Consider the following 26,261-nt stretch of genomic DNA (forward strand, 5'->3'; position numbering starts at 1 on the left):
GCACAAAATAAACACGAGGCCTAAAACCCGTTCGATCGGTTGCAATTGACGCTATTACCTCGGAACCGGTTCCGTGGGTGCGTGTTTCTACAACAATCAACAAAGGACGAGAACAAAATGAAATTAATGAAAAAAAAATTAAATAAAAAATGCCTCTCAATCCGTCAAGACAATACAGCGCGTGACAATAACAAATCAGCGCGATCAGGTTGTCTGTCCGTCGGCGCGGCGAGCGGCAACCGGTCGCGGGTAAGTGTCAATTTGTCGAACACGCCTAAAAAATACCGCGTGCATCAATTGTCGGACTAATTTCCTACAATTGTGGCACTGAAATTTCTATATTCTTTTCATCATCGTCAGCATATTTTAATAGTCTACTACGAGTTCAATACAAGGAGTCTCTTCTCTGGAGTTTCTACCGGTACGATGCCGTGTAGAAACCGAAAGAGGTGTGGATTTTCATCCTCCTCCTAACAAGTTAGCCCGCTTCCATCTTAGACTGCATCATCACTTACCATCAGGTGAGATTGTAGTCAAGGGCTAAACTCGCAAAGAATAAAAAAAAAAAGTTTCTTTTGACGTGACAACGTCTTATAAAGCCGGCTGCACAATCGAAAAAAGATGACGTCATACGTCGTTCCCGCGTTCTAGGGTTGCCAACTTTTTTTACAAGAAACAAAGTATATTCTGGTCTATGAAGATTATTAAACAGTATTTCAGAAAAACGGACATTTTCTTTTGAAAAATGCAACCATTCCATCAGTATTTTCTTATGACGTTGTCACGTTCAACTATCGTCAGTAAACCGACTTTACAGACAACCGATTTTTTTCTACTGATTGTATTAAACGTTATAGATAAAACACATCTATGCGTCAAGTAATGCCAGTGAGTGTAGGACAAAGTGCTAAATTATGTATTACTTTATTACATGGTTTTCTATACTAACATTGTTAACAGTCTATCTTCGTGTGCTATTGTATCCTAAAATATGATAATAATAGAAACAATAAACGTAGACAGACTATTGGCCCCAAACAGTCAAGTGTTCGTAAGAACACTAATAGATACAAATGGTGTGATGTAATCGACAATGAAGCAATGGGCGCGTTGGCTTCGCGCGTAATTAGAGTGTGTAAAATGGTAATGATAAACACAACTATCATGACACACAACTACACGACCATTGAAGCGGAGTATAGGAAGGAATCGTTTATTTTTTATGTGTGTCTCTATAAAGTGATGGTCGCATAGATTATAAAACTAAACTGTATTGAACAAGTAATAGCAATTTAATTATGAATCGCCGCAAAATTAAATAATTTTAAAGTTGGACAGATATATTAAACACACACTTAAAAATTGATAGACAATATTAACATTCATCGTGCTTTATCAAGTAACATAGTTGAAAATAAAGAACAAACATCAGCTGTCTTTAGAACACAATCACAGCACAACATAGCTTCACTCTAGTCGTTAGTATTACAAAAAGTAAAGCTGTTTATAATCCTGTAAGCAATGTAAGTTGCATTAGATATAAGATTACCAGCAATATGTTAAAAATTCAAGATAACATTTCGAGTCTCAAATATTTTAATTTAACCGTAGTCGATTTCTTAAGTGTTTATTGCTCTCTAAATTATAACGAGTAAGTAAGTGTTACCATAACGTCAAAAATCAGGAGATGATGCTCCATAATCTCTGTTGCATTACAATCTGTCGGGCATGATACGAAAGGGTTAGATCATCGCTCATTCGACTCGGAAATGGAGCGTGCGGAGTGAGATTGGATTTAAATCGCGTTATGCGCTCGATGCAACGCCACGGCGACGCAGTCAAAACTCAAACCGTTGCATCGACGATCGTCAACACGACATCCACTTAGGAACGTAATTGAAATTGAAATCAATAGGCACTAGAGAGCAAAAACATTTTACATACCGTTCCCAGTCTGCAATCAAGAAAGAGATTGACGCACTTTAAATAAGGCAAACATTTTAGCAGAATTTACTCGCATAATACGACTACAAAAAATATTATAAATTTGCAGCAGTTTTTTAGTTTAAGTAATGGAAAAGTTATACATTCAATAAACAATTCACTAGATTAGATCACTTGTGTGTGCTACAGAAAATATACTATCACAAAACTAGGGTTTCCTTAATTTTATTAACTGTGTATGCAGAAAGACAGAATATATAATCACTCAGTGTCAATACCAATCTGATGAAAATCACAGAGAATTAAAAAAATTATAAAGCAGGCATGGTAACGAACGATCAAACAGGAATGCGACGGATGGAAGGCTTAAAACTATACAAAATTTATGCATAAGCTTATATGAACTCCGCGTCTTGTATTTTATTGATCATGCAAACACTATTGTTTTATAACTAATGATGATAACATAACTAAAAGAAAAGAAAATATCAAATAATAGAATTTCAAAGTAGAATGCCAATGAAAATAAACAATAAAAATTAAACAATTAACTTCTTAAAATAAAATGTAATTCAATCTTCTGCATCGCTACTCTTTGAAAAAGTTAGGAATTATTCTTACGAAGAAATTCACTACCCTTCAAAAGCTTTGCCCTTAGAGCCATAAAAAATTTCGAGATAAATTTTTTTTACAAAAAGGAAACTTGGTAATCACATACAGCTGTGATTTACAAAGAATTGTGAAAAAAGGGTCCCCTCAGTTACAAAAGATAAGGTAGAGTCGTAAAAAACTATACTGATAATGACTAAAAGGCCTTAACTCTCAGTTTCATCTATGAAAGCCAATATTAATAATACTAGTTCACAATGTGACGGTATTAGTTTCGAAACTACGAATTTAACAAGAAAAAGGTAAAAACTTTTTGTTAACCTTTATAAAGTTTTTAACAAAAAGGCAGTAAATATTATTTTCAAAGTTAAACAAACGGTAAACAAGTAACCCATTTAAACTTAGTCGCGTTAGCGATAATACTCTTATATTTTTATTTTTATTAATACGAATAACAATTTTTATTTACACCTTAGCAATTATTCTACTATTGTGTACAAGTTTTATTAAATAAAATTTTGATAGTAATTTATTACAATGACAACAAAATATACTATTACATAGAGACTTTAAAAATAAATCACCTTCAGATCGCTTTGAAGTTTGATGAATACTTTAAAGTAATTGAAGACAAGGACTGCAGTAATTTGAACTTCAAAGGGATATTATAACTTCAAGTATGATGTGACATCCCACTCATTCAAGGCTTTGTTTTGGTAGAATAAATAAAAAATATTTTTGCTGAAGCCAAAAACAAAATATATGTGATAGAAAATTTATCATTGATTGATTAATTATGTTATGTTATTACGTACAGAGCACTTACAAATTTTATTCTACTTATTTAAGAAAAACTTAACAATAAATAACAATAAATAAGAAGAAATCAAGTTTATCTAATAACAATCAGCGAGATATAAACTTCGATGATCATTATGAATACATTGTTGCTATTTGAACTAGATATTAAGTATATGTTATATACAGATTGATAAGGAGGCAATAATTTAAAGTTAAGAGAAAAGTCGAAGTAAATATTATTATAACTTAATAATTAACATTGCAAGAAATCAAAATGTCTATAATGATAATTCTTTTAAAGACAACGATGCGTCATATCCGCTAAGATACTATGACGAACACAAGTTACCCGGTAAGAATTTCAATGATTTCCTAACAAGGAACTACAAGTTCCAACTGCCTACCTAACACATAGAAGTTTTGCAATAATTGCAATATAAAAGACCGGAAACGTTACATTGATTGTGATCTAAAATAACTAAAAAACCAAAGAAGGAAAAAGTAACTTACCAAAGAGATTCTTGGGTAAGTTACTTCTTCCTATGATAAGTTTAATGTTTATGGAAACAACTCAAAATAAAAATCAAGGTATGAAAATCAAATTAACACAATTTTTAATCAATATCAAAGTTGGAACTTACCGGTTTTATGGCTTAAATAAATTGAATGGATCTATGTTACGATTAAAATGGATACTATTTTTAGCTTAAGATGAAACTACACCAATTTTACTTAATAAAAAGCAGGTAAACGAACTGAGAATTTTTAGCGTTGCCTTAGACATAGAAGACTATAATGTAAATAAATAATTACTCTACAGACAAAACCGGAAAGGTTTAGCACAAGGTGGAGTCTGCACCTGCTTTGTACTTATGTTATAGGATCGTGCAGGCTGCTTAGCTAGAGCAGAATAATGTTTAAGAATTATCGACACTCATTTCATATGTTAACGATTATAAATATATCAATAATATCGAAACAAACAACATAACACAATCGTTATATACTTAGACTAGTAACATATAGGTTTAGAATATAAAGATCAAGAGTAAGTAAGAAGTTGGATTAGATATGTGAAGATATAACCAATTGAAACCAATCACTAATGATCTAATGAATAGAATTTAATATTTTATATAATTGAAACTGTATTTATTTTAAACAAAATTTGAGAAAAACATACAAATAAACATTATTTATTTCATTGCTTTAGTTTGTACGACAAACAATCAAAAAACAACCAAGCACAACTGAAAATGTAAGTTATCAGTACAAGTTTCTGTTTAAAACAGATGCAGTGGAATCCCGAACTAGTAATTTATTAAAACCACAAAATTATTGATTAAAGAAGCTTGAATACATGATGTCGCTATAAATGTATGTATTAATAAATTCAAAAGATTTTTATCTGTATTAAGTATAGGTATTTTTCATAAATATTAAATTACTTAAGATATAAATTGTCTCATTTATATCATAGTAGCTTAACTAGAATGTGTTGCTTCACACAAATATTAAGTAGATCATTGTTTGTAAAACGTAAGGTAAATAATAACTGAACTAGAGTCTGATAGTGTTATTTGCAGCAAGTAAAGACGAGTTAACTTTGCCTCAGTAGCTTTAAGTAATTTAAACAAGTTAATGACATAATTAGTAATAAAATACTCCAAGTAAAATGTATTAACTTACATTGTTTAAAGTTTCTTCTTCCCAGCTATGAAATACTATTATGTTTTATATATTATTACTGCAATTATTTATATTTTTCTGTCATTTTCAATGTTGCGTTCTGTTTTAGTTTAATGTTGGTATATTTAGTATTAGGAGTCACATACGTCAAGCACGTCTATATTCATGTTCGAAGTTGTGGTTACTAATCTCTAACGTTATTAATTTTCTTTCGATTTTCCGTAAAACGGAATTTACAATTCCGTAAAACGGCGATTATTATGATGGCTCATACGAGTCTGGGGAATACTGTAATTCCTTAAATTATATGAGGTAAATGATACAAGATATTACATGCGTAATATATGAACCAAACAAATTATGACTAAATGAAATATATTATGATCGTACAAGTTTATAAAACGAAGGGAACTAAGTAAAAATACGTACGTACGTTCGGGACGCTAAAAAAGCGAATTCTCGGTGTAGATTTTTTTTACTGATAAAGTACGGCAGAATTATAAGTCGGTAAATACATAATACCTTATATCGATACTACCTACCTAAGCACTCACATTGTAAATCAACTCACAAAATGGTTAAAGAGTAAGGAAAAAAATACATGACCGTCTGCAACTAATTCACAATAGGCCCCCTAAGCTGAAGGGAGACTCATTGTTGCGATGCAACAAAAAACGATTTTTGTTGCACCCGACGTAGTGGTTATTTTTTTGGGTGCACCCAAAAAAGCGCGAAATATTATGGTTCTGGCGTCGCTTACCGATAGCAAGCAAGTCATGACGGGGAATCGGGGCCGGGCGACGATCGTCACGGGAGCGACCGCCGACCGGCGAGGTTCGTGCGTGGTGTTTTACGCGCCGGGATAATCACCTCGGTCGATGTCGTAACATCACTTCGCATCGCCCGGCGCCGCGGTCAGCTCCTGGCCAGCCGAACACTGCACATCCTCGCCATCATGCATGCACACACTCGCGATCGATCACACTGTCGCCACACTGCTGACACTGCTGTCACTGCACGGCACTCACTGTCGCGGCGGTCGGGAGCGCGAGACGGGCGGCGTGCGCTATGAACGCCGATGCATTGGCGGCACGGCAGTGCGCGCGGTCCCGGGCGCGCAACAGCTGACGGGAGGCGCAGCCCCCCCGCAGCCCCCCGCGCCCCGACGCGCGCAGCCGGTGCGTGCGCCACACCCCCCGCCTCGCCCGCCGCACCCCACCTCTAATCCATTATTTACGGACGGCCGACCGGTTTCAGGCGCGTTCGCTGTGCCCGCCGCTTCACGACGATCGTTCAAATTTAATGCCCTTCCTATGTCCGGCCTAATGCGATAAGATTACGTGCGTCAGGTTCTCTGGAGACTCCGGTCAGTTTCACTGGCCGAGTCTCCGGTGCCCATTGTTCGCGCGCGAGAGCTGCAGCGGATACATCACGCCGTACACCCGCTTGTTCATCGTTAAAGCGCGAGGCAATGACGTGATTGATATGACAGGCAGGTGAACGAACTTATGGCAGGCGTCGACTGGCACTGAAAGCACTAAAACGCCTATAACTCTGCTAAAATATTCCACATCGTAAGCAACAAATGCAGACTTGCAATAAATCAACGACCCGATCATAAACGGACTGCGGGAGATATTGAAGACCAACATGTAGACGATGCAGCTATTGCCTTACATGACAAGCGACTGCAATACCTACAGGGATGACTGCTAATAAGCAGTTGATTGGAGCTACTGATGGGAGGGCGACTAAGTTAAGCTTTTGCTGAAACTACAACTTCCCTCGAGCTTATCTCTACCATAAATCTAATTTCTGTGAAAACATTTAAAAGTTTATGATCTCTTGATTCTCAGAATACTCACAAAAAATAAGTTTGTACATAAAAATTCTTAGCCCGTAATTCATAGAAACGAATGGATAAACTACCCATAATCCGGAAGATCCCGTCGGAGTTATTCTGATAACACCACACTCATAACTAACTCCGATAGTCATATAATAAATATATTCTGTATGTTAATCTATATTATAGCTTTCTTAAATATGTTATCTCAGAACAAATGTAGGTAGATAAATGTAAGTGAACGATCATCCACTAAATTCATCGGAAGATACAAAGTGTTAAATAAGAATCTAAAAATAAAAGCCAGCATTTATCACACACAATGCGAGTAGGTAATAAAATGTACGCGGGAGGATGTACAGAGCCAGACTCATAACGCAGGAGATCTGTGGCAGCGAAATAAATCATGCGGGACCACCACGTCGAACAGCTTCCGTCCGCAGAGGATCGTGTTCTCGATCTAATGGCTGTACGACATTAGATACTGTAAAAAGTATAAAGAGATTTCGCATTGACGGGAGGTCCGCGGGTAGTGTGCACTGTGCAGTGTCAGTGTTTCATTACAGCGTTCCCGGTAACATTAGCGTCGGACGACTGGTCCCGAGATGCCTACTCCGAGATCCACTTTCGGACAGCCATAGAAATCACGTAGTTCGCGGAACTTTGTTACCTGTGGTGCGGCAGCGCAGCGCGCCAAGGTGAACGCTCGGGCCAAGGACGGCCCGCCGGGGGAGGGGGGCGGGCCGCGCGCCCCCCGCGCCGCACTCCCCACAGTAAAAACGCTTCGAACCTTCGAAGACGGCCGGTGCAGCCCAGCAAAAAAGGGACCGACGGAACAAATAGAAAACGCTCGAAAAAAAGGAGGAACACAAATAACAGGGGTCTCAGATAACAGAACTAGTTGCGTACCACTCGCGTTGCCTGTCTGAAAAATGAGCAGTTCGCATGTCACCTGCGCCCACGCAGGCGGGTCACGCACGCGGCGCGACGAGCGGCCTATGATGTAATAGCACACCAAATACCTAACGGAGGAAACGCGGAACCGGCTCAATCAGCGACAGTACGCTAATCGCTTGGCATTGTGCCCTCTGATATTTTTAAAACCTCTCTGTTTTGTGACCATTAATGTTCACCATTTACCCGTATTTTCATTTCAGAATAAATGAAAATACTACTTTTGACCATAATATAACAGATCTATACGTATATTTGAGACCGCGTCCATGCTCATGGTCAATACTCAAACATTTTTTCCACCAAAAATAGTTGCTTCTTAAACACTTTTGTTGTTGATTTCTATAGAAACACACACACACTCAGTACACAAGTTCTGTAGGCATTTATTCAAGCCGTATAAAGCTTGAACACCGTGGAATACCTTTCAATTTCCTAGCTACCCTGACCCAACCGGTTCTACTTGCATTATAATAGCTTCCATAGAAAAAACTAGCGCAATGCGATAAACGCTGAGATTCCCCTTTACCAATATGAAATAAGAATGTATGAGCTGTATACTTATTCAATGAAATAAGTAAAATAATAATATTAGGGGCAGTTTCACCACTTTCTGATAAGTGTCGTCTTGTTCTTCTTCTACCTCTTGTTGATGATGTAGCGACTCTGTAGGTCTTCAAGAGATCCCTTTATCATCTTGCTTGCTATCGAATTATTGTAATCGCCACAGACTATATTTCCCCTCCAATACTGGTTGCCAGGTACAGAAGCAGTTTCTGGTATCAACCAGTGTCGGATAGTCTTACCCCGTAAGTTTAGTCACTTTTTTATTGTAATTAAAATTGCAAAGACAAAACTTCTGAATAAGCTTTCAGACATGTCTTAACAGAAGGTTGCGAAACCGGCGTTTAATGTTTAGTTTCAAAAGTTTACTTGGGTAATATAATTTAAACAACATAATTCTTTCAACATCTCCTTTTCTAACATAATAAGATACTCACAACAACATGAACTATAATTAATTAGCACAGCCCTTAAATCAGATTTCAGTTTTATAAAATGTAAATCTTTTTACCGCTCTTGTAAAAAACATCCCACTTCTGAATGATTTTCAATTAAAGCCCACTGGTTCGCGAGTAAAACAATACAGTATCCTCGGTCGCAATCATTTGTCCAGCCTATTGCGCATGTTACATCACCGCTCATAAATAGAATCTCCTGGAGTGGTGCGCGTACATTGCGTGCAAGGAGGCGTAACTTCCTGCGCTTCTCTAACGCAACAAATGAGGAGTGAGAGAGAAAGAGACGAGCCAGTGTTACAGTTAAGCAGGAACTCTATTTATATGCAAATATAACCTCGGAGTCGACACCTGTTTGCGTATTCTCAGCACTCGCCGCCTCGCTTTGTGGCTACTCTGTCTCCGGTATCTTTTAGATTATGGAATACAAACTTAGGAATGCGTGTTATTAAGCCTCCTTCAAAAACGCTCGACCTTAAATCCATTGCATTGAGGGTTAAATTTGGATTCACATAAATGTATGACCACGCGTGTATTTTTGCCATTGAAGTCATTTTTTCAGGTCTCGTATCTGTTAGGGATGGATAACGACATTCATTAGGCAAAATTAATTACTCAACATACTAAAGAAGTGTTTTACGTAAAAAAGTCACGCACGTATATCTACGCGCCCCTTTGAATAAAAATTATGAACTGCAAATAGCGGAGTCAACTGTAGTCCGTGGTTTGTGGCCGTCCATTGCCTAATTAATGGTACAAACATTTAACATGTAATTATTAATGCCATATTCATTTGTTTCTTTTAAGATTTAATTTACGCTACTGCGCTGTAATTCCATCATTTTCATAAATGTGTTAAATTTATCACTTTAATAATTTTATTATAACTCATGATAATATGATGTCTTCTCTTATATTATGACCTATATGTTTCACATTTGTCTACAAATTGATCTCTACGTGTAGGTACTCCTGCATGTGGTATATTAAACATGTTTAATGTATTTCATTGAAGATAACATTAAATCGCAACGACACCTCCTCTACAAGGCAATGAGGATGTCCGTGATTACACATGCGAATATGTTACCTATATGAATTTTAATACAGCATTGTGTACTGCTTGGCTTCATATGATTGTTCAAAATTTGTTTTACATGTACCCGAGTATATCGATAAATATAAATAAAATTGAAGATTCAGTCTGTCTATTACAAAACAATTTGTCAAGTATTACTTCAACGATATATATATATTTTTTTAATTTTACACGTCTGTCTGTCTGTTTTTCCAGGATAATCTTTGGAAGTGTTGGAAAGATTTTACTGAGTCATTAACTGGAAGATAGTTTATTCAAAAACTAGGCAGGCTACTTTTGGTCCAGGAAAGTCCATAAATCTCTCGTGATTCGTGAAAAACAGAACAGAATTGTACAAGGACATTTTTTATCTTTTAGGACACAACAAGCTAGATAAAGCGAGCGTGGAATGGAACCGTCTTCGTTATTTCATTTTTTTGTCCGTTTAATCAATTTCCCCAGTGATTTCTGCGGTGTCAGTTTTGTCCATTATTGTCATATTTCCAACGTCCCCAGCGTACGAGGTATAAAGAGAAGAATTAAAGCGAGGCTCTCCCATTCATTTATCATGCTCGCAGTGGCCGGGAGTCGGCAGGCGGGACCCTGAGTGGGTTTCTATGTACGTCTGGCCGGCCAGATATATCGCGTCGTTTATTTTGTTTACATGTGTTAATACTACTCATACGTTCGCGATGTTTGCACCGATTATCCTGTATGATAATTCACTCGAGTTATCGTTACTTATAATGTTTTCGAGTTGCAAACGTATTCGATGCAAAATGTAATGAGTTTTCAAATCGTTTCTCATCTAAGAAATTGTTTCGTGCGTTTTGTCGTATTTATTTTTAAACTAAAAAAACTGATGCGACACACGTGAAATAGCACAGACTTAATATAATTTTCTTTTTAAGAATTGGAGTATAACCTTCTATTATAAATTACCATATTTTTCTGCTCTGTGATTACACAAACCACAAAAGCCAGAGTAAATCATGTTTCTCAAGTTCTAATTCCAAGAGTTAATATAAAATATTTTCTATAAAAGATGAGTCATGTTACCTCTAATGTATATTATTTGTGATACTACATAATATGTTCATGTTCTATAAATATTCCTATAAAATCCATGATTGACTCATTCTGTATGTAATTAATAGTTTAATGTAGGTACACTTATATGTAATATTTATTTTATTTGTTCTCATAATAAGTTCCTCATAATTATATTTCTAAAAATGTCATATTGATTCAGTAGACATTTGCCAGTTGTTTCTGTGAGAGTGCTCAGGAGGTATTTGGCGTCATATCCGTTACCCACCTTACCCTTTCTACCGTCGCACCACAAGACATCGGGTGGGTATCATCCATATGTTGTTGATGTTCCCAGGACTTTTGCAAAACGCTTTGCGTCTTCTGTTTCTTACCCAACTCTAGGGTCTAGAATACTTTTCTCTAGTTTGTATTTCTTGATTCTTATAGCTTTGATATCTTTAAAACATGGTCAGATCATGGTCAAATGCGCCTATCTTGTATGTAATACAGTGGCGAATTGTGTTGCACACTACGCACGTACGTCTGCGATGTACTGCGTTGTGCGCTCGTCAGTAAACACGGCAATCTGATACGCTACACCATGAGCCGCTACGTCATTGAGACGTATCGGCTAAACAATCGCCGCGCCGTCAGCTGCGGGAGCGACGCCCGCCGCGTCCTTCTTTGCCCTTTTGGACGATGCCTCCTCCGTGAGTCCGTGACACAATTGAACGTTTCGACTTTGTAAAATTAATATCTTATCCTTTATTACCATTTGCTTTATTACATTTTATTTGACAACTCGAGTTTTTGCAAGGGTTTTTATTTCACTTGGCAATGTATATTGATCAAATCTTGCAGTTTTTTTTGTTATTTCTATACTTTCAAATGAGTCTAAATTTTGCATATTTTGTAAAGTTTATTTTGGATGTCACAACGCATGATTTGTTATTTGATAGCATATAAAATTCACTCGTAATAAACATAAAATATAAGGTAAAACCCTTTTAAATTTCTAAAATTCTTTAGACCAAAGATCTTATACTAAAGATGTTGCACTAGCGTATCAAACCTGAGGCGGACAAATGTGGAAAATTTACTTAATTTCATTTAGTCTCTTAATAAACAACGAACGTTATGTAAACAAATAATAAATATATAGATAAATATATATTGGAATTAAAGACAAAATTATGCATGTGTGCGCTCAGTGGTAGAGGTTCGCGATATTTACGAGTACATTTGAAATGATATCAAATAAGGTACTGAGAATAATCAATGTCACTGTAGAAGGTGGTATAGTCTGCATTAATTTCGCAAAATATTTTGTTTTTGACGCGGCTTCTAGGAGCTGCTAATTAATATTAATATTAACTTCTAGAATTTGATCATTATAGATGAAGGAATTACACAATTGACATAGCACATAACTCCTAACAAATCCAATACATATTGAAGTCGTTCTTTATGCAATGTTGTTTACTGTCCGAGACATTGAACGAGGCTTACGGTTAAGATAAATAAGACCCTGACGGACACCTGACACGATTAACATTTATTTTTTGTATGATTACATTGTTTTCGTATGACAACAGAATTGTTTAATATTAATACATACAATTTTAACGGCCTGATGTAAGCTGTATTATGAAGTGCAATTACTTTCTTTTTTGAGAGGCGAAAGATAATAAAAAATATTAAATGTCGACGCTGTTTCTTTGGTGTCGGAAACAAAAGGAAAATTTCATTTGCCAATAGAAAAACACCGGCGCGGATTTTTCAATTTGTTGTGTACGAAATGGCTGAATCAGTGGATTAAGCCTAAGCACCGGTAGTTAAGTGGAGTGCTTTTTGCCTCCGTCAGTTCGTAACGTAATAATAAAATTTTGCACTTTGATGTCAGTAGCCACGCAGTGGGGTTCGAGGGGGTGGAAAATAACCCGGGGGCTTTCACTTCCATAACGTCTCTGTATTTACAAATAGAGGTGTGAATCTTAAAAGGAGAAGTGGAGTTACAAGAAAGATATATATCTTTAGATAAAGCCAAAGATTTGTATCCATATAACGACTGTTCGAAGGTATTCATTTAAGATCAGAACTCTTAGCGGCTAATTTTGTTCTGGTCAGTATAATGCTTATGATGTAAAAAGCTAAATGAAAACTAACAGACCATAATAATTGAACTTAAATGAGGACTTTAGTATGAGACTTTAGTTTTCACAATAACGGAAAATGTTGACACGAGTATCTTCGGATTGGCTTATCTGTACTTAATCGTACCGACACAGCTAAAAAACATTCTTCCTTAAACTATATTTTTTTTAAATAAAAACCGAGTGTAGGTCCATCTTTTTCGAAGCTATAATGCCATTTATAGGCAGACAGGTACATTGTAAAACAACACCTTCTGTTGATTCGGTGGTTAAGAACACCCTCCTAACAATATAATCCTTTTCAATAATTAACATGGTCGGTGAAGTGTGGAGTACGCAATACAAATATTTTGTTTATACGTATAAGAACATCCCTATCGTATTTCTGTCTTCCAATGCGATATGGTTCATTTTAGCTATCGTTCGTTCGCTCCTCAAGTCAACTTCCGTAAGATCTCAGCGTCTCAAAGCCAGGAGGGAGCCTCGCTGCGCCGTGCACTAAGCTGGATCGACGCACCTCTCTCACTCTGACCCACTGACACCCGTTTTTATATCCCGCGTAATATCTCTTTCTACGTTCCTATTGGAATATTTATGGGCAAAGGGACTGGTGGAGCGATTAGAATGCCATTTCTTTGAAATATTGATGGCTTTAGTAGCTTATTTTGCGCTCGGCGTACGGATCCTTGCATATTTTACAACGTTGAGTGCGCAAGACTTCATCAAAAGAAAGTTTGGAAAGGTGCGAGGGTTAAATGGATATTTGTCGGCTCTCTATATTGTATCATTCACGTTGTTCAAACGAACTCTTGCGAGGCGTCTGTCGTAATTCGCCCACACACGTCGGATATGTTAATCACACTGTCATGCTTCGACTCGTGAACGTATTCTCGTGCAGTTGGACACGTCAATTTTCACATCCGATTAACACCGCGTCGTTAAATGTTTTTCACTAAGTATACTATTTATAGAAAAGTAACTACGCCAATATGCGCAAGCTTCAAGTCACACGCACAGAATTAAAAGTTATCTAGGTTAAATACTATTAGGTATAGGTACTTAGTCAAAGTGTCTTATAATTAAGTAAGATGTTCACGTACATGTATAAAACTTTAAGCCTGACTATAGCATGTCCATGATAGACCAGTGGATATGACCTCTGCCTCCGATTTCGGAGAGTGTGGGTTCGAATCCGTCCGGGGCATGTACCTCCAACTTGTCAAATGTGTGCATTTTAGGAAATTAAATATGTCTCAAACGACGAAGAAAAACATCGCAAAGCAACCTGCATACCAGAGAATTTTCTTAATTCTCTGCGTGTGTGAAGTCTGCCAATCCGCATTGGGCCCGCGTGGTCGACTATTGGCCTAACCACTCTCATTCTGAGAGGAGACTAGAGATCAGCAGTTAGCCGAATATGGGTTGATAACGATAGCAAACCCAAATACACAGTAGGGAAGAAGAAGAAGAAGAAGAAATATTCTTTATTGTACATTAAAAACAAAAATAAACAATTAGAAACTAATGTACAAATGGCGGTCTTATCGCTAAAGAGCGATCTCTTCCAGACATCCACTGTGGAAGAGAAAGAAGGGATGTAATTTTAGTAAATAATTGTAACCTTTACGCGATACAAGCGTGCTATTAGTCGCCTTAGGGATAGTATAAGATACGATAATATAAGAGGCATTCAAAAGAGCAGCCAACGGTGCGTCGGTGACAATTTACCAATCTATCGGTCACTAGCCAGCAGCAAGTAGACAGTGCAACCATTACTTGTAGCGCTTGAAGCGCTGCCCTTACGCTGTCTCATGCTTAAACATTATAAACGGGACTTTAGTACTGTAGTTTCACTGTACATCAATTTAAAGTAGGTATTTAAGTTGCACTGAAGTTAGAAAAAGAGGAAGACCTAGAAGTAGATGGGCAGACGAGGGGTTCGCACTATTAAAAAAAAAACTTTATATATTAAAATAACTTACTTGAGAAAAATTGTAATTTTTTTAGTTTTGTAACAAAATTAAAATTTTATTAACCTAGTTCTACTATAAGTTCACTATGTAAAATTTACTTATGTGCGAAATAAAAGGCTTTTTATTTTTATTTATTTAAGTGGCACAGTCAACTAAAAATCTGTGTGGAATATGATAAAACCGATAGGTTGATTTTTATAAGGTTTTTGCGGGTAGATTATGCTAAGCTTTTAGCAGGCTTAAGGATGTGTTTCATTGAGATTGACGGGACCGGAAATCCTAACTTAAGTAGAGAGTAAATAGAGTCTAAAAGCGATCATTTTATTATTTATAGGGTTCCGTAATTCAAGAGCAAAAACTCCTCAAGGATCACTTCGTTGTCCATCTTAAAAAGGGTCTTAAACTCTTGAGCAACATATAAAGAGGAAGCAAGAAAAGCGATCGTATCTCGCTGGACCGCTGCAAAGATTAGATAATAAATAGTAAGTAAAACTGGTTCGCGACTACGCTCGGCGTCGCGTTGGGCGGTTGGTAACAGCGTGTGGCCTACATTCGAGAATAACTAGCGTTTTTATGCACTTGTGACGTCCTTACGAACAATAATAAAAGCCTCAGCTGTCTAGAAACAATCATAACTTTGAAAAAATCTTTAAAATGTTATGTATATTCGAGATATCTGATAAAAAGATTAACATCTATAACGATACTAATGACTATAGAAGATCTTATGGTTATAAATATAATCAAGCGTTAGATACAGAAAGCATCCGACTTGAGACTGGTATTGTGAAGAGGAAGAACCTTCTTACAATACACAATAAGGAACGCTGACCAGTATGATTGACCAAAAACACAAAAACCCCGCAACTAGAGTTTTTATACATTTTTACAAGTGTTATATTATATTTTGTATTTATAAGAATTGTTAGTGTAAACAAATAAATGAGAGATAAAATTTAATAAGCATTAATGCATTCCAACAAAAAGAGACACTTGAATGTAACAACTACTAATTACCTACTTGGATATATAAACTTTTTACTTATTTAAACATTCTGACACTTTTATTTTATATACTTATGAAATTACAAGCCATAACAATTTATAGTTAGCAATTGTACTTACAGAACACGTTTAAATTAATTAGTGGCAACGAGTTAGACTGGATCGCGCGGCGAGCAGGGCCCGAGTGATAAATCTTGTAACAGGCATTAACACAAGGAAAGGGCGACAAAAAACGTGCAAAAAACGCTCCCAAAGCCTTTTCTTCTGCGCCGACGATAAACGGATTTAGGGACGAATCGTAGGTGGAATTTGAATATTCTCACTGGCTTGGGACGAAATAACCTCTAGGGTAAAAAGCCAATTCTCATTATTGCTCGATGGTTTTTGTATTCCATTTTTGAATTCCATTATTTATTGATTTAGGAGCAGCCTTACTGTCTTGAATTATTTTACTAGGTACTTCGTAAAGCTGTTTTCGAGACAATTAGTTAAAATATTTCGTTTTGTTTGTAAATAAGAAGCGAACCTAATAGCTATCGTGTTCATTAGCAGTGAAATGTTAGGCAGTGACAAAATCAAAGACGAATATCGTGGCGCATGCTCGGTTAGGAACGTCAAGTGATGTTTTCTTTAAAAACATTCTATTTCTACTCTCGTCGCATCACTCACGCCAAACACTTGTGATGAGGTGACAGGTCAATGGGTGGAATATATAAAAAAAAATGAAATGTCGTTATAAATTCAGATATTATGTACATCTATATATATATAAAAAGTCAATGCCACTTTTCGTTGTAACTTTATAACTCAAGAACGGGCTCACCTATCCAAAACAAATGTTCTTTGGCTTTGTTCGGACTATTAGTAGATGGTTTATGTGAAGTTTGCACAAAATCGGTAGTGCGGTTCATCATTTATCACATTTTTTGTAACAAATGAATTCAGAGGTAGGGTAGAGTAGAAAAGGGGTAGGGTATGGGTAGGGGTGGGAGAAGGGTAGTGTAGGGTAGAGATAAGGAAGAAGCTCAAAGCGAAGCTTAACCGAGTTCGCTAGTCGGTAATAATACAACTATTATGCACAATAAAAGTAATGCCATTTGCCAACACGAGGCAAATAGGACAAGATTTTTTGTATATTGTATGACAATGAGACGTGGTTTGTTGGTAATAAACATAGTATTGCTGTTTATAGAATAGTTATTAGAATTAGAATATAATACTCTGGCGTACCTACTTTACTAACGGATAAATAGTAAAATAGATCATACTTGCCAACCAAGCCAAACTAGACGAATAAGTTGTGCAAATAAATTTAAATCTGCAATTGTGCAATGTAAGTTAAGCACAAATAAATGAAAACGTACATCTCAGTGGGTGTCGGCGACTCTCACAATTCAAGACATTTCACTACAACTTAGTAAAAATTAATTAACTTAGTAAAAGAGTTATGAACAGCAAAGCGAAGTTGGCAAAGCCGAAACTGGCATTGAGCGTAATTACGGCGCACGCATTACGTCTGTCGGCGAATGCGAGATAACAGAGGCGGGCCCGACAAAGATGCGGGCCTCGCCGGATATGCACTCTCATGCATTGCCCTATTTTATAGGCTGCATCACTGCAACCGTGTCGTAGATAGATGCACACCACTATCTGAGGTGCGCATCTCTTGCGATACGAACTACTCGTTCGTACAACATCTGCTAACCTACCTCAACCTTTTTTTTTCATTTTCTTTAACATACTTCGAAGTCCTGCTTCCAACCCATCCGATGTGCAAGCACGCATGCTTGTATGGTTGCGATTTTCTCAAACCCTACTGATCGCATTTGGGTAAAGTTATCATTAATAAAATGTATATTTTTCATATATGTAGGTATGGCTTTGAGTTTAACTATTTAATTAGCAGTTTTTTGTTGTTAAATTAATATCCATTAGATACTGTATCAATTTCAGTTATTTATTATTAGTACAGTACCTATATTTTTTTTGCCTTCATGATTTAGGTATTTTTAAGGATATCACACTAGTTTTAAAATTTGTCATTTTTTGACAAACAAATTTGGATTTAAAGTACGTTAAGATTATTAAGTCGGGCCTTCGATATCACACAGTTAAATATAAGTAAACAGATTGTTACCGTTGACGATATTGGCCAAATGTCCTTCAAGGTATAAGAAATATATTGACCGTTTGGGCCGGTTGTTTACGGATCCCCGTTCGAACTAGCAACAAAGAAAACCCGACAGCGGCATCGTCCCATTATTCCCTCACGAAGTAGGTACGAGCCCTTCACGCGGGATATCCAATTATAAAATACATATTTAAAGTGTGCAAACGCAGTGGGTCTCGGTAATTCAATTCAGCGTATTGAGTTACTTGTTGACAAATCCATTACAACGGGTGAAGTGGGCAGATAGGCAATTTACTTGAGCCGACGCGAATGGAGATCGAGTGCCCGTGTTAGCTATAATTCCATGGAAGTATTTGCAGTTTGTTATTTTACAGGAAATACAACTCAGCTAGGGCGTTGGAACGAGCTATGTTAGGAATATCTCTGCGTGATCGAATCAAAAATGAGGAGACCCGCTGAAGAACCAAAGTCACCGACGTAGCTCAACGAATTGCGAAGCTGAAGTGGCAATGGGCGGGGCACATAGTTCGAAGAGCTGATGGACGTTGGGGTCCCAAAGTGCTGGAATGGCGATCCCGCACTAGAAAGCGTAGTGATGGTCGACCCCTTCAAGGTGGACTGACGACATCAATCATCAGTATTTATTTATTCTCTACTACTGCTGATATAGGCTTTCCTGAGAGCCGTACACCTATACACGATCCTCTACTTACTCATACTTTATCTAACTTTAACGATAAAAATCAAACTCATCATCATCATCATCACCATTATCATCCGAAGGCTTCTTGTATGGACTTCCAAACAACATAGTCTGGTGCCGGCATTCAGCGGCTTCCTGCCAACCCGGTTGGTGTCTTTGGTCCTAGTGAGGGTTGACCAACACACTGCGCTTTCCAGTGCAGGGTCGCTGATACAGTACCTTTGGATCCCATTGCCTATCAGCTCTTCGAACTAATCAAACTATCTTCCAGTAATAGTGCCACATATTGCAGCTTTTCGCTAGACATCGTCAAAGGTACCTAAATTTATTTTTCTTTCATCTTGAATATCATTAAAAGCAGGCAAAGTAACAGCAATCTTTAGACTACGGATAGCGGTATTTTTTTTTGTTTGTTTCAACTTTTATCTACATTCTACATAAACGAAGGCGGACGTGCATTAGACAAAAGAAAAAGCCGGCACCTCTCAACTACAACTTTTTTTCAACACAAAAAGCTTGTGATGTGGAATGGAGAGAAAAATAGTAATGAATACATACAAAATACCTTTTGTTACGTAAATTTTTTTTAGTTACGGTTACTTTTTCATACCATAATGAATGATCGAATAAGATTTTAGAAATTAAACTATAAATTACTAAAATTGCATTAATACATTGCATCTACAAGAACCAGAACTACAGAAATGAATAAATAAATTAATTAAACAAATAAAAAAAAACCGACTGCATAAATTATACTAAAACTGAAAAGAAAAAAACAAGGTCAGTCCAGAAGTGTAAAAAGGAATTAGAAAAAAGTCGGAACCTATTAAAAATGTAGACGAAAATCATTCTATTCAATAGAATAGGTCCCGACTGTTTTCTAATTGCTTTCTACACTTCTGGACTGACCTTGTTTTTTTCTTTTCAGTTTTAGTATAATTTATGCAGTCGGGTTTTTTTATTTGTTTAATTTATTTATTTATTTCACACTTTTTAGTTAAGATAGATGGTGAATTTCGGATTTATTTGTTACGTTTGTTACATGTTACAAAGTACGATAATGTATACGTCCAACCGAGGTTAAGTAATTTATATTTAAAAAAAATCTACGGAACCCTCGGTGGGCGAATCCGACTCGCACTTGTCCGATTTTTATAATCAATATTATTATTTAGTCTATTCTATTTAGTAAAGTTTATCTTCACTTTATAAACCTCGCACCCATAGCCATCCGCCTCGCGTATTTTGTTAGACAATTAATAAATAACGTTTTTCTAATTGTAGTTTTTTTTAACATGGCCATGATATACCATTTTGAAATCCTCTCAAAAAGTCCTTTAATTTGATACCCATGTTGCAATATTCAAAAAAAATTTTTTTTTTTCACCTCGAGTCTATAGCGTCTCACAGTCGTCTTGTTGATATTTTTTAAATTTCACCTATCTAAGAACACTTGGGTTATTAAGACAAATCTAACGATATCTTAATTACGAAAATCCGTCCAGCGGTTTGGAAGATATGAGGTAATAAAGAATATTACATACATACATACATACATACATACATACAAGATACGCGCGAAAAACATAACCCTTCTTGCAGTCGGGTAAAAAGTAAAAAGATTAGGTTCCCAGAACTTGGTTGCGAATTTTGTTCATTTTTAGGAGTATGTACTTACATACCTACTGAAGAGTACCTATTAACTTAGTGAGTAAAATATAAAATAAGTTTCATTTACTTTCTAACGCACTCACTCTCTCTGTTTCTGTTGTTATAAATCATGTACCTACTAAATACCTTTTCTTTTTAATAAAAGTACAAAAATTAAATAACTCATTAACTTTATTAGCCGTTTCTTTTCAATTATGTATCTACACGAAACGTGTTAGCTGTCGTTATCTGCATAAATTACATAATTCGAGATGAATACGATAACATAAGTTAGACGGTACGCACTAGTACATATGTAAACACTTATGCATATGAATGTACACACATAAACACCTTTTACTAAACCTACGCAAGTTGCAGGCGAGTCAGTTTAAACGAGGCTAAATCGGTACGGTAAGCCACATAGAAATTAAGCCCACTGTGGTAATATAGCCCCTATGGCTCAGATGTTAGAGCTGACGTGGTGTGGTCCGCGCCGGGTTCGAGTAACTCAACGCCGGTGGAAGCACGTTTGGTGCACCTTTGATCTCGTGGGGCGCACGAGGCGGCGATGTTATTTTATAGTTCAAAGAGTTTACAGAATAATGAACAAATATGAGAGCACTATAAATAGACGTTAACAATATATCGGCGATGCTGGTGGCATAGGCCTAGACGAAGTACAATATATACATATTGTGTTTAATGAGTAATCTTTGTCGCTTAACAAGCTTTCGCTTAATTACTAGGCCAAGGGTCCGATACAGAAGGCAGTGATTCTTGAGACGACTCGTATTGTGAGGAAGATTCCTCACTCTGTAACCGTTTTTTTTATAATTATTTAATAGTGTTTTGTATTATTTTAACATTGTTAATTAAAAAAAACAATAAATAAACAAATGAGAAATAAAATTATTTGTCACATTAAAGCTAAATAAAACAAAATTAAACTAAGTAAGTAATTAAACTAAACTGTCCATAAATGAAGCATTCCATCCATTTGAAATATTTGAGTTTATCGCGTTTAGACCGACAGAAAGAAAACGGAAAAGTACTTTTTTCATTAAAAAACATAGACCAGGGTCTAAAACAAAACTATTTTATTTTACAACGTGCGTACTACAACAGATTTTTTTTCTTCTATAACAGGTAGTCTATAAGAATTGTTGCGCCCTAAATATTTGAAACAAACAAAAGGAAAGCACAATAAGAAAGTAACAATACCTAGTCTTTCACAATTTCTTACTCTGGTATTTTTTGTATTGTCTTTAAAATATTAAAGTAAAATAAAAGTAAATATTCTAAAGTAGAATAAAATAAAGTCGCTTCTCGTTGGTTGTACGCTTTTAAACGATATTTTGAGTAACAGATTTTGATGCGGTTTTCATTAATAGACATAGTGAATTAGGTGGAATGTTTACATGTATACATAGTTCAACACTGATTTTCACACATTTTTTATATTACAAGGCCTAAATAAAGATTTTTCAAAAGTTATGTCCTACTTGTTACGTCCAAGCGTAAAGTGTGTTATTATAAGTGTTTCTAAAGTATGTAATTATTCCAACATTTATGGAAACAAATAACTAAATGGAGAATTTAAAAGAAATAACAAACGTTAAGCAAATTACGAGTGACTCCAACGACAAACTTAGATTGCTTTGTAGAGTAAAACATGGGACCATGAACACGGTGTATTTCCACCAGCAGTTATTCATTGTTAACGTCAAAATAACTTCTGTGTAACGTGCCAGTCACCGCAAATACTAGGAACAGTAGCCGCAGGTTGATCTAAGGACTGGTACACACTGGGCGTCAGGACGTTGCGTTTTACCACATACCATAGTATCGTACGTTCATCTCAGCGTTAACCAAGCGTTTTACTAAAACTTTGCAGACTAGTAAGTGCGTAATCGAACTTACAACAAAATAGTAGCGCATATCCATTTACTGAATGTTAATTTGCATAAATATCAAGTGCGCAGCTGACGCATATTTTAACCAAAATTTGCTAATATGAAGAAGATGATCTTATTTAGTTATTTTATTTATTATTCTACAAAATACATATATTGAAATTAAGCCTAACCACAATGCAACACAAACCACAATTGGTTTTACTGTGCACTGGCTATTTTAATTAATTATACAAATTTAAAATTTAAAAAACAAACAAAAGAGAAAAAAAAAATCATATGCGGGTGGTAAAACAATCTGAAAATTAATAATAAGCCTAATAGCTGTGGCTGTAAACCGTGACACAGGACACAAGAAAACGGTGCTCTTTTGTAATTGGTTTCTCCTAATGGATATTGTTAGTTGATGATTAATGATACTATCTTTACTCTGTCTACGAGATGCGATCTACAAGCGTCCTTTTGACCGTCAGCGAAAGGCGCAGTCCTAATAAAACCTGTCGGTTTTTAAAACGCACGTTTTAAATAAGTGTTTAACTAAACGCCGAATGTGCCCTAGCTGTGAGTGTACCGCGCTTGTGAGAATCTATAAGTACTAGGTAAACTGATAAGAAATTCTTGTTAACAAGTGTTACAGCGAAGAAACGCGGCAGGGTCTCGTTTTAATTGGACATGTTTATAATGTTTTTCACTAGCGAATACCAGCGGCTATATACCCGAGTTTAAAAAAGATAGTTGTGTTTGTATGGTTGTATGGCTGACACACAAGCATACACTGCTTTGTTAGGAAGACCAAAACATACGATTCGGATGAGTTATGACTCATTATACATTAAACGTAATTTAAGAAGGTAGATAATTCATATAACCCTTTAATTTTTGATATGGGAAATGCAGACTCTTTTAAATATTGGATAGAAGCAGGCGTTACTTTGCGGAAGTTCATCATGATTATATAATGATTTATTTATTTTGCTATCATCCGCGAAAAGTCGACGAACCCATGCGACAACGTCACCCAGGTCCGACAAAATACTCTCTACGTACGTTTCACCCCGAAACCGGAGCATCCTCAGGAGATGTTGACTCTACAACGTGCAATTGCAAAACGTACGTATGGGTTCGTCGACTTTTCGCGGATGATAGCAAAATAAATAAATCATTCTATAATGCAGACTCTGTTACCTATTTTTTATACTTTTTTTAACGACATGTACCGTTAAAATTTGACAATAATAATTAGACAAAAACACTCGAGTAAAGTTTTGTTTTAACATTGTAAATTAATTCTACTACGATTAAGTGGACTATGTCAGCCCTTGGGATTAATGTAGATGTAACACAGTTTAAGGTTATCTGGGTATTATGTTAGTAGGCAAGTTAGACGATAATCCTGTTTAACAGTTAGCACTACTGTGTAATAAGGTGAAATTACAGGCTTAACACCTACGTCTTAGGTTGGCAGCTGTAGCATAGCACTTTATACGACAGGACCTAGAGAATGTGCAGGGCAAGATGAAGTTTTGTTAGGTTAGGTACTACATAACATTCCCCTTAACCAGATATTTATAAAGAAGTTTATACATTCGTGTAACCAGCTGACATATAAATATTCCACTACTTTATAAGTAAACTCTAAAGCTTTTTATGAGAACGGAATGAAATGCTTAGCATTTTTTTCATTCTATCTATACCTTTTTCAATTAAGCAAAAATTTATCTGCTATGAGCGGGCAAGACGTGATCAAACCTCAGTTCCCTCGGCCTCGAAACCTGACTTTAGAGTCAGGTTAATTAAAAACTTCAATATTTATAGAGTAATAGCGGGTCGCTGTCGCAGCCACTGACGATCAAGTAATCTCACATGCCTGCAGCGCTAACGGCTTGACAGCTGGTAAAACTGATCGTGTATTGGTCTCGATCGGCATGATGTCATGCACATCACGGCCAACATACGATCAGTTCTATCGGCTGTCAAGCCGTTGATATTGAGATTACTTAACCGTCAGTGACTGACTTAACAAGCTTAACATTACGGTTAACCTAAACATACCACCGATATGGTGACCACAACTATCGCTAGTGGTGGAGTGGTCAGGGTCGGGTTCTCATGGTCGGAGCTGCAAGTACCTGCGGACAAAACACACACAATCAGCACCTCGCACTAAACAGCGCCATTACTATATACGACCTATTGATACGGTTTTTTGCAACAATTATAACGCATTCAATAATAAGGCAGCGTACAGACGTAAAGTTAACTATATTTTACGCACTGTGTAATAATGTATTATCAATCTATAAAAATCATAGAGTGAATAATAAGTTAAGGATTCACTACACTACAATCTCACCTGAAGATAAGTGATGGATGCAATCTAAGATGGAAGCGGGCGGATGAAGAAACCTGATTTTAAGTATATCTTAGACAGCATCGTCGATCAGTGGTTGTGGTAACTAGCCACGGCACAATTCATAGATAATAGACCAGACCTGAACTGATCTAGAAAAAACAAATCTAAATTTATCCCAACTTGGAACCGCACCCAAGATAACTCGGTTATAAAATAAGGCATTCCCCAAAGACGTCGTCAAAAAGACGACTGCACGTTAGTGTGCATACTCCCTTATAAAGTGTTAAATCACTTACAACAATATAAAGAATAGATACTTTTCACACATGATCGGCACATTGTTAATGCGAAGATATAGTGTTTTGTACAATAAATTAACAATAAATTATCCGTATCGCATAGTGTTGGAATTTTCTTTGTTTAAAAGAACTCACAGTTCCCAGTGAAATATATACTTACTCCTTTTATGGATAAAGTCAGTGCTTATTTTAGAATTGCTAAGCTCTTGTCTCATGAGTCATTACTAATTAGATTAATTAATAGTGCTTACGTGCGTTTACTATTTAACTCTTACTTATGTTAATTCCGTATTAAAAGGAAGTCCATATCAGTTAGTTTCATCCGCTAATTCCTTTTAAAGCATGCAACGTATACTGAAACAGTTTTCACCAGTATGTAGATATTTTTGGGAGTTTTACACTATAGTAGGTATTTCAAATTATGAAAATGTAAATAATGGACCCAAGCTGGGAATCGAACATAACACTTATAAAAAATAACGCACGCTACACCATCTTGGCTAGCGCCCTAGTGAAAATAAAACATTCATCAATATACAATTTTATACGTGTTTTTCTTATAGCATGGAGCGGGTGACAGTTCGTTTCGTTTTTGAAAGTTGGCCGGGTTTTCCAATAGTACGTATTAAGGACGCCATTAGGCAACTGTCACCGTACCCATGCTATTTGGAAAACACTTAAAGCTTAAAGTTTCACTTTGTCAATAAAAAGTAACATTTTGGTGATATACAACGTGCAACGTACTAAACATATTGGTGGTTATCTAGCATCGAAACTTCATATCTGTTTGTTTAACATAATTTTTATGAGGTTTTTTATGTGATTTAACTTTTATGGCCGAGTAGTTTCCGGTGGAAACATGTTTTGTAAACGATACAAAATTTAAGCTGCTTTGATTCAATAATTTTTTTATTGAACTTTCTTCAACAACGCAAATGACAAAACGATTGTTATTTGGTTGAAACAATTACTTTTTGAACACACATTGAGAACTTTATAGAGAATGCTGGTCTGCTTAATCGTAAGTTTTTCTTTTAGGTTCAAAGAAAATAATATTTTTATTGCTAAAACTCAGATAACTGAAGGTAATAGTGCATTGCCGG

General features: G+C 36.2%; 1 protein-coding gene and 1 long non-coding RNA gene across 5 annotated transcripts in view; both read right to left on the reverse strand.

Moving 5' to 3' along the window:
• The window catches only part of LOC112046764 (zinc finger protein jing homolog), a 201,555-nt gene that overhangs the window by 54,486 nt on the left and 120,808 nt on the right, over nt 1-26,261 (reverse strand). Inside the window, exon 1 of one of the 4 annotated variants that reach the window (XM_024083550.2) lies at nt 5,914-6,149. The exons of 2 other annotated variants lie outside the window; for them this stretch is intronic. In XM_024083550.2, coding sequence (XP_023939318.2) covers nt 5,914-5,933 — 20 coding nt within the window. In that variant the 5' untranslated portion in view covers nt 5,934-6,149. Of the gene's footprint in view, nt 1-5,803; nt 6,150-26,261 lie in introns of those variants that run through there. One more of the 4 variants, XM_052882064.1, reaches the window with a different exon arrangement.
• Nucleotides 24,200-26,261, reverse strand: part of LOC128198167 (uncharacterized) — a 90,061-nt gene continuing 87,999 nt past the window's right edge. The window contains exon 3 of the long non-coding RNA XR_008250907.1: nt 24,200-24,635. This is a non-coding gene — a long non-coding RNA (uncharacterized LOC128198167). The remainder of the gene's footprint in view (nt 24,636-26,261) is intronic.

Source organism: Bicyclus anynana, chromosome 6 (assembly GCF_947172395.1).
Source record: "Bicyclus anynana chromosome 6, ilBicAnyn1.1, whole genome shotgun sequence".
Classification (NCBI taxonomy): Eukaryota; Metazoa; Arthropoda; class Insecta; order Lepidoptera; family Nymphalidae; genus Bicyclus; species Bicyclus anynana.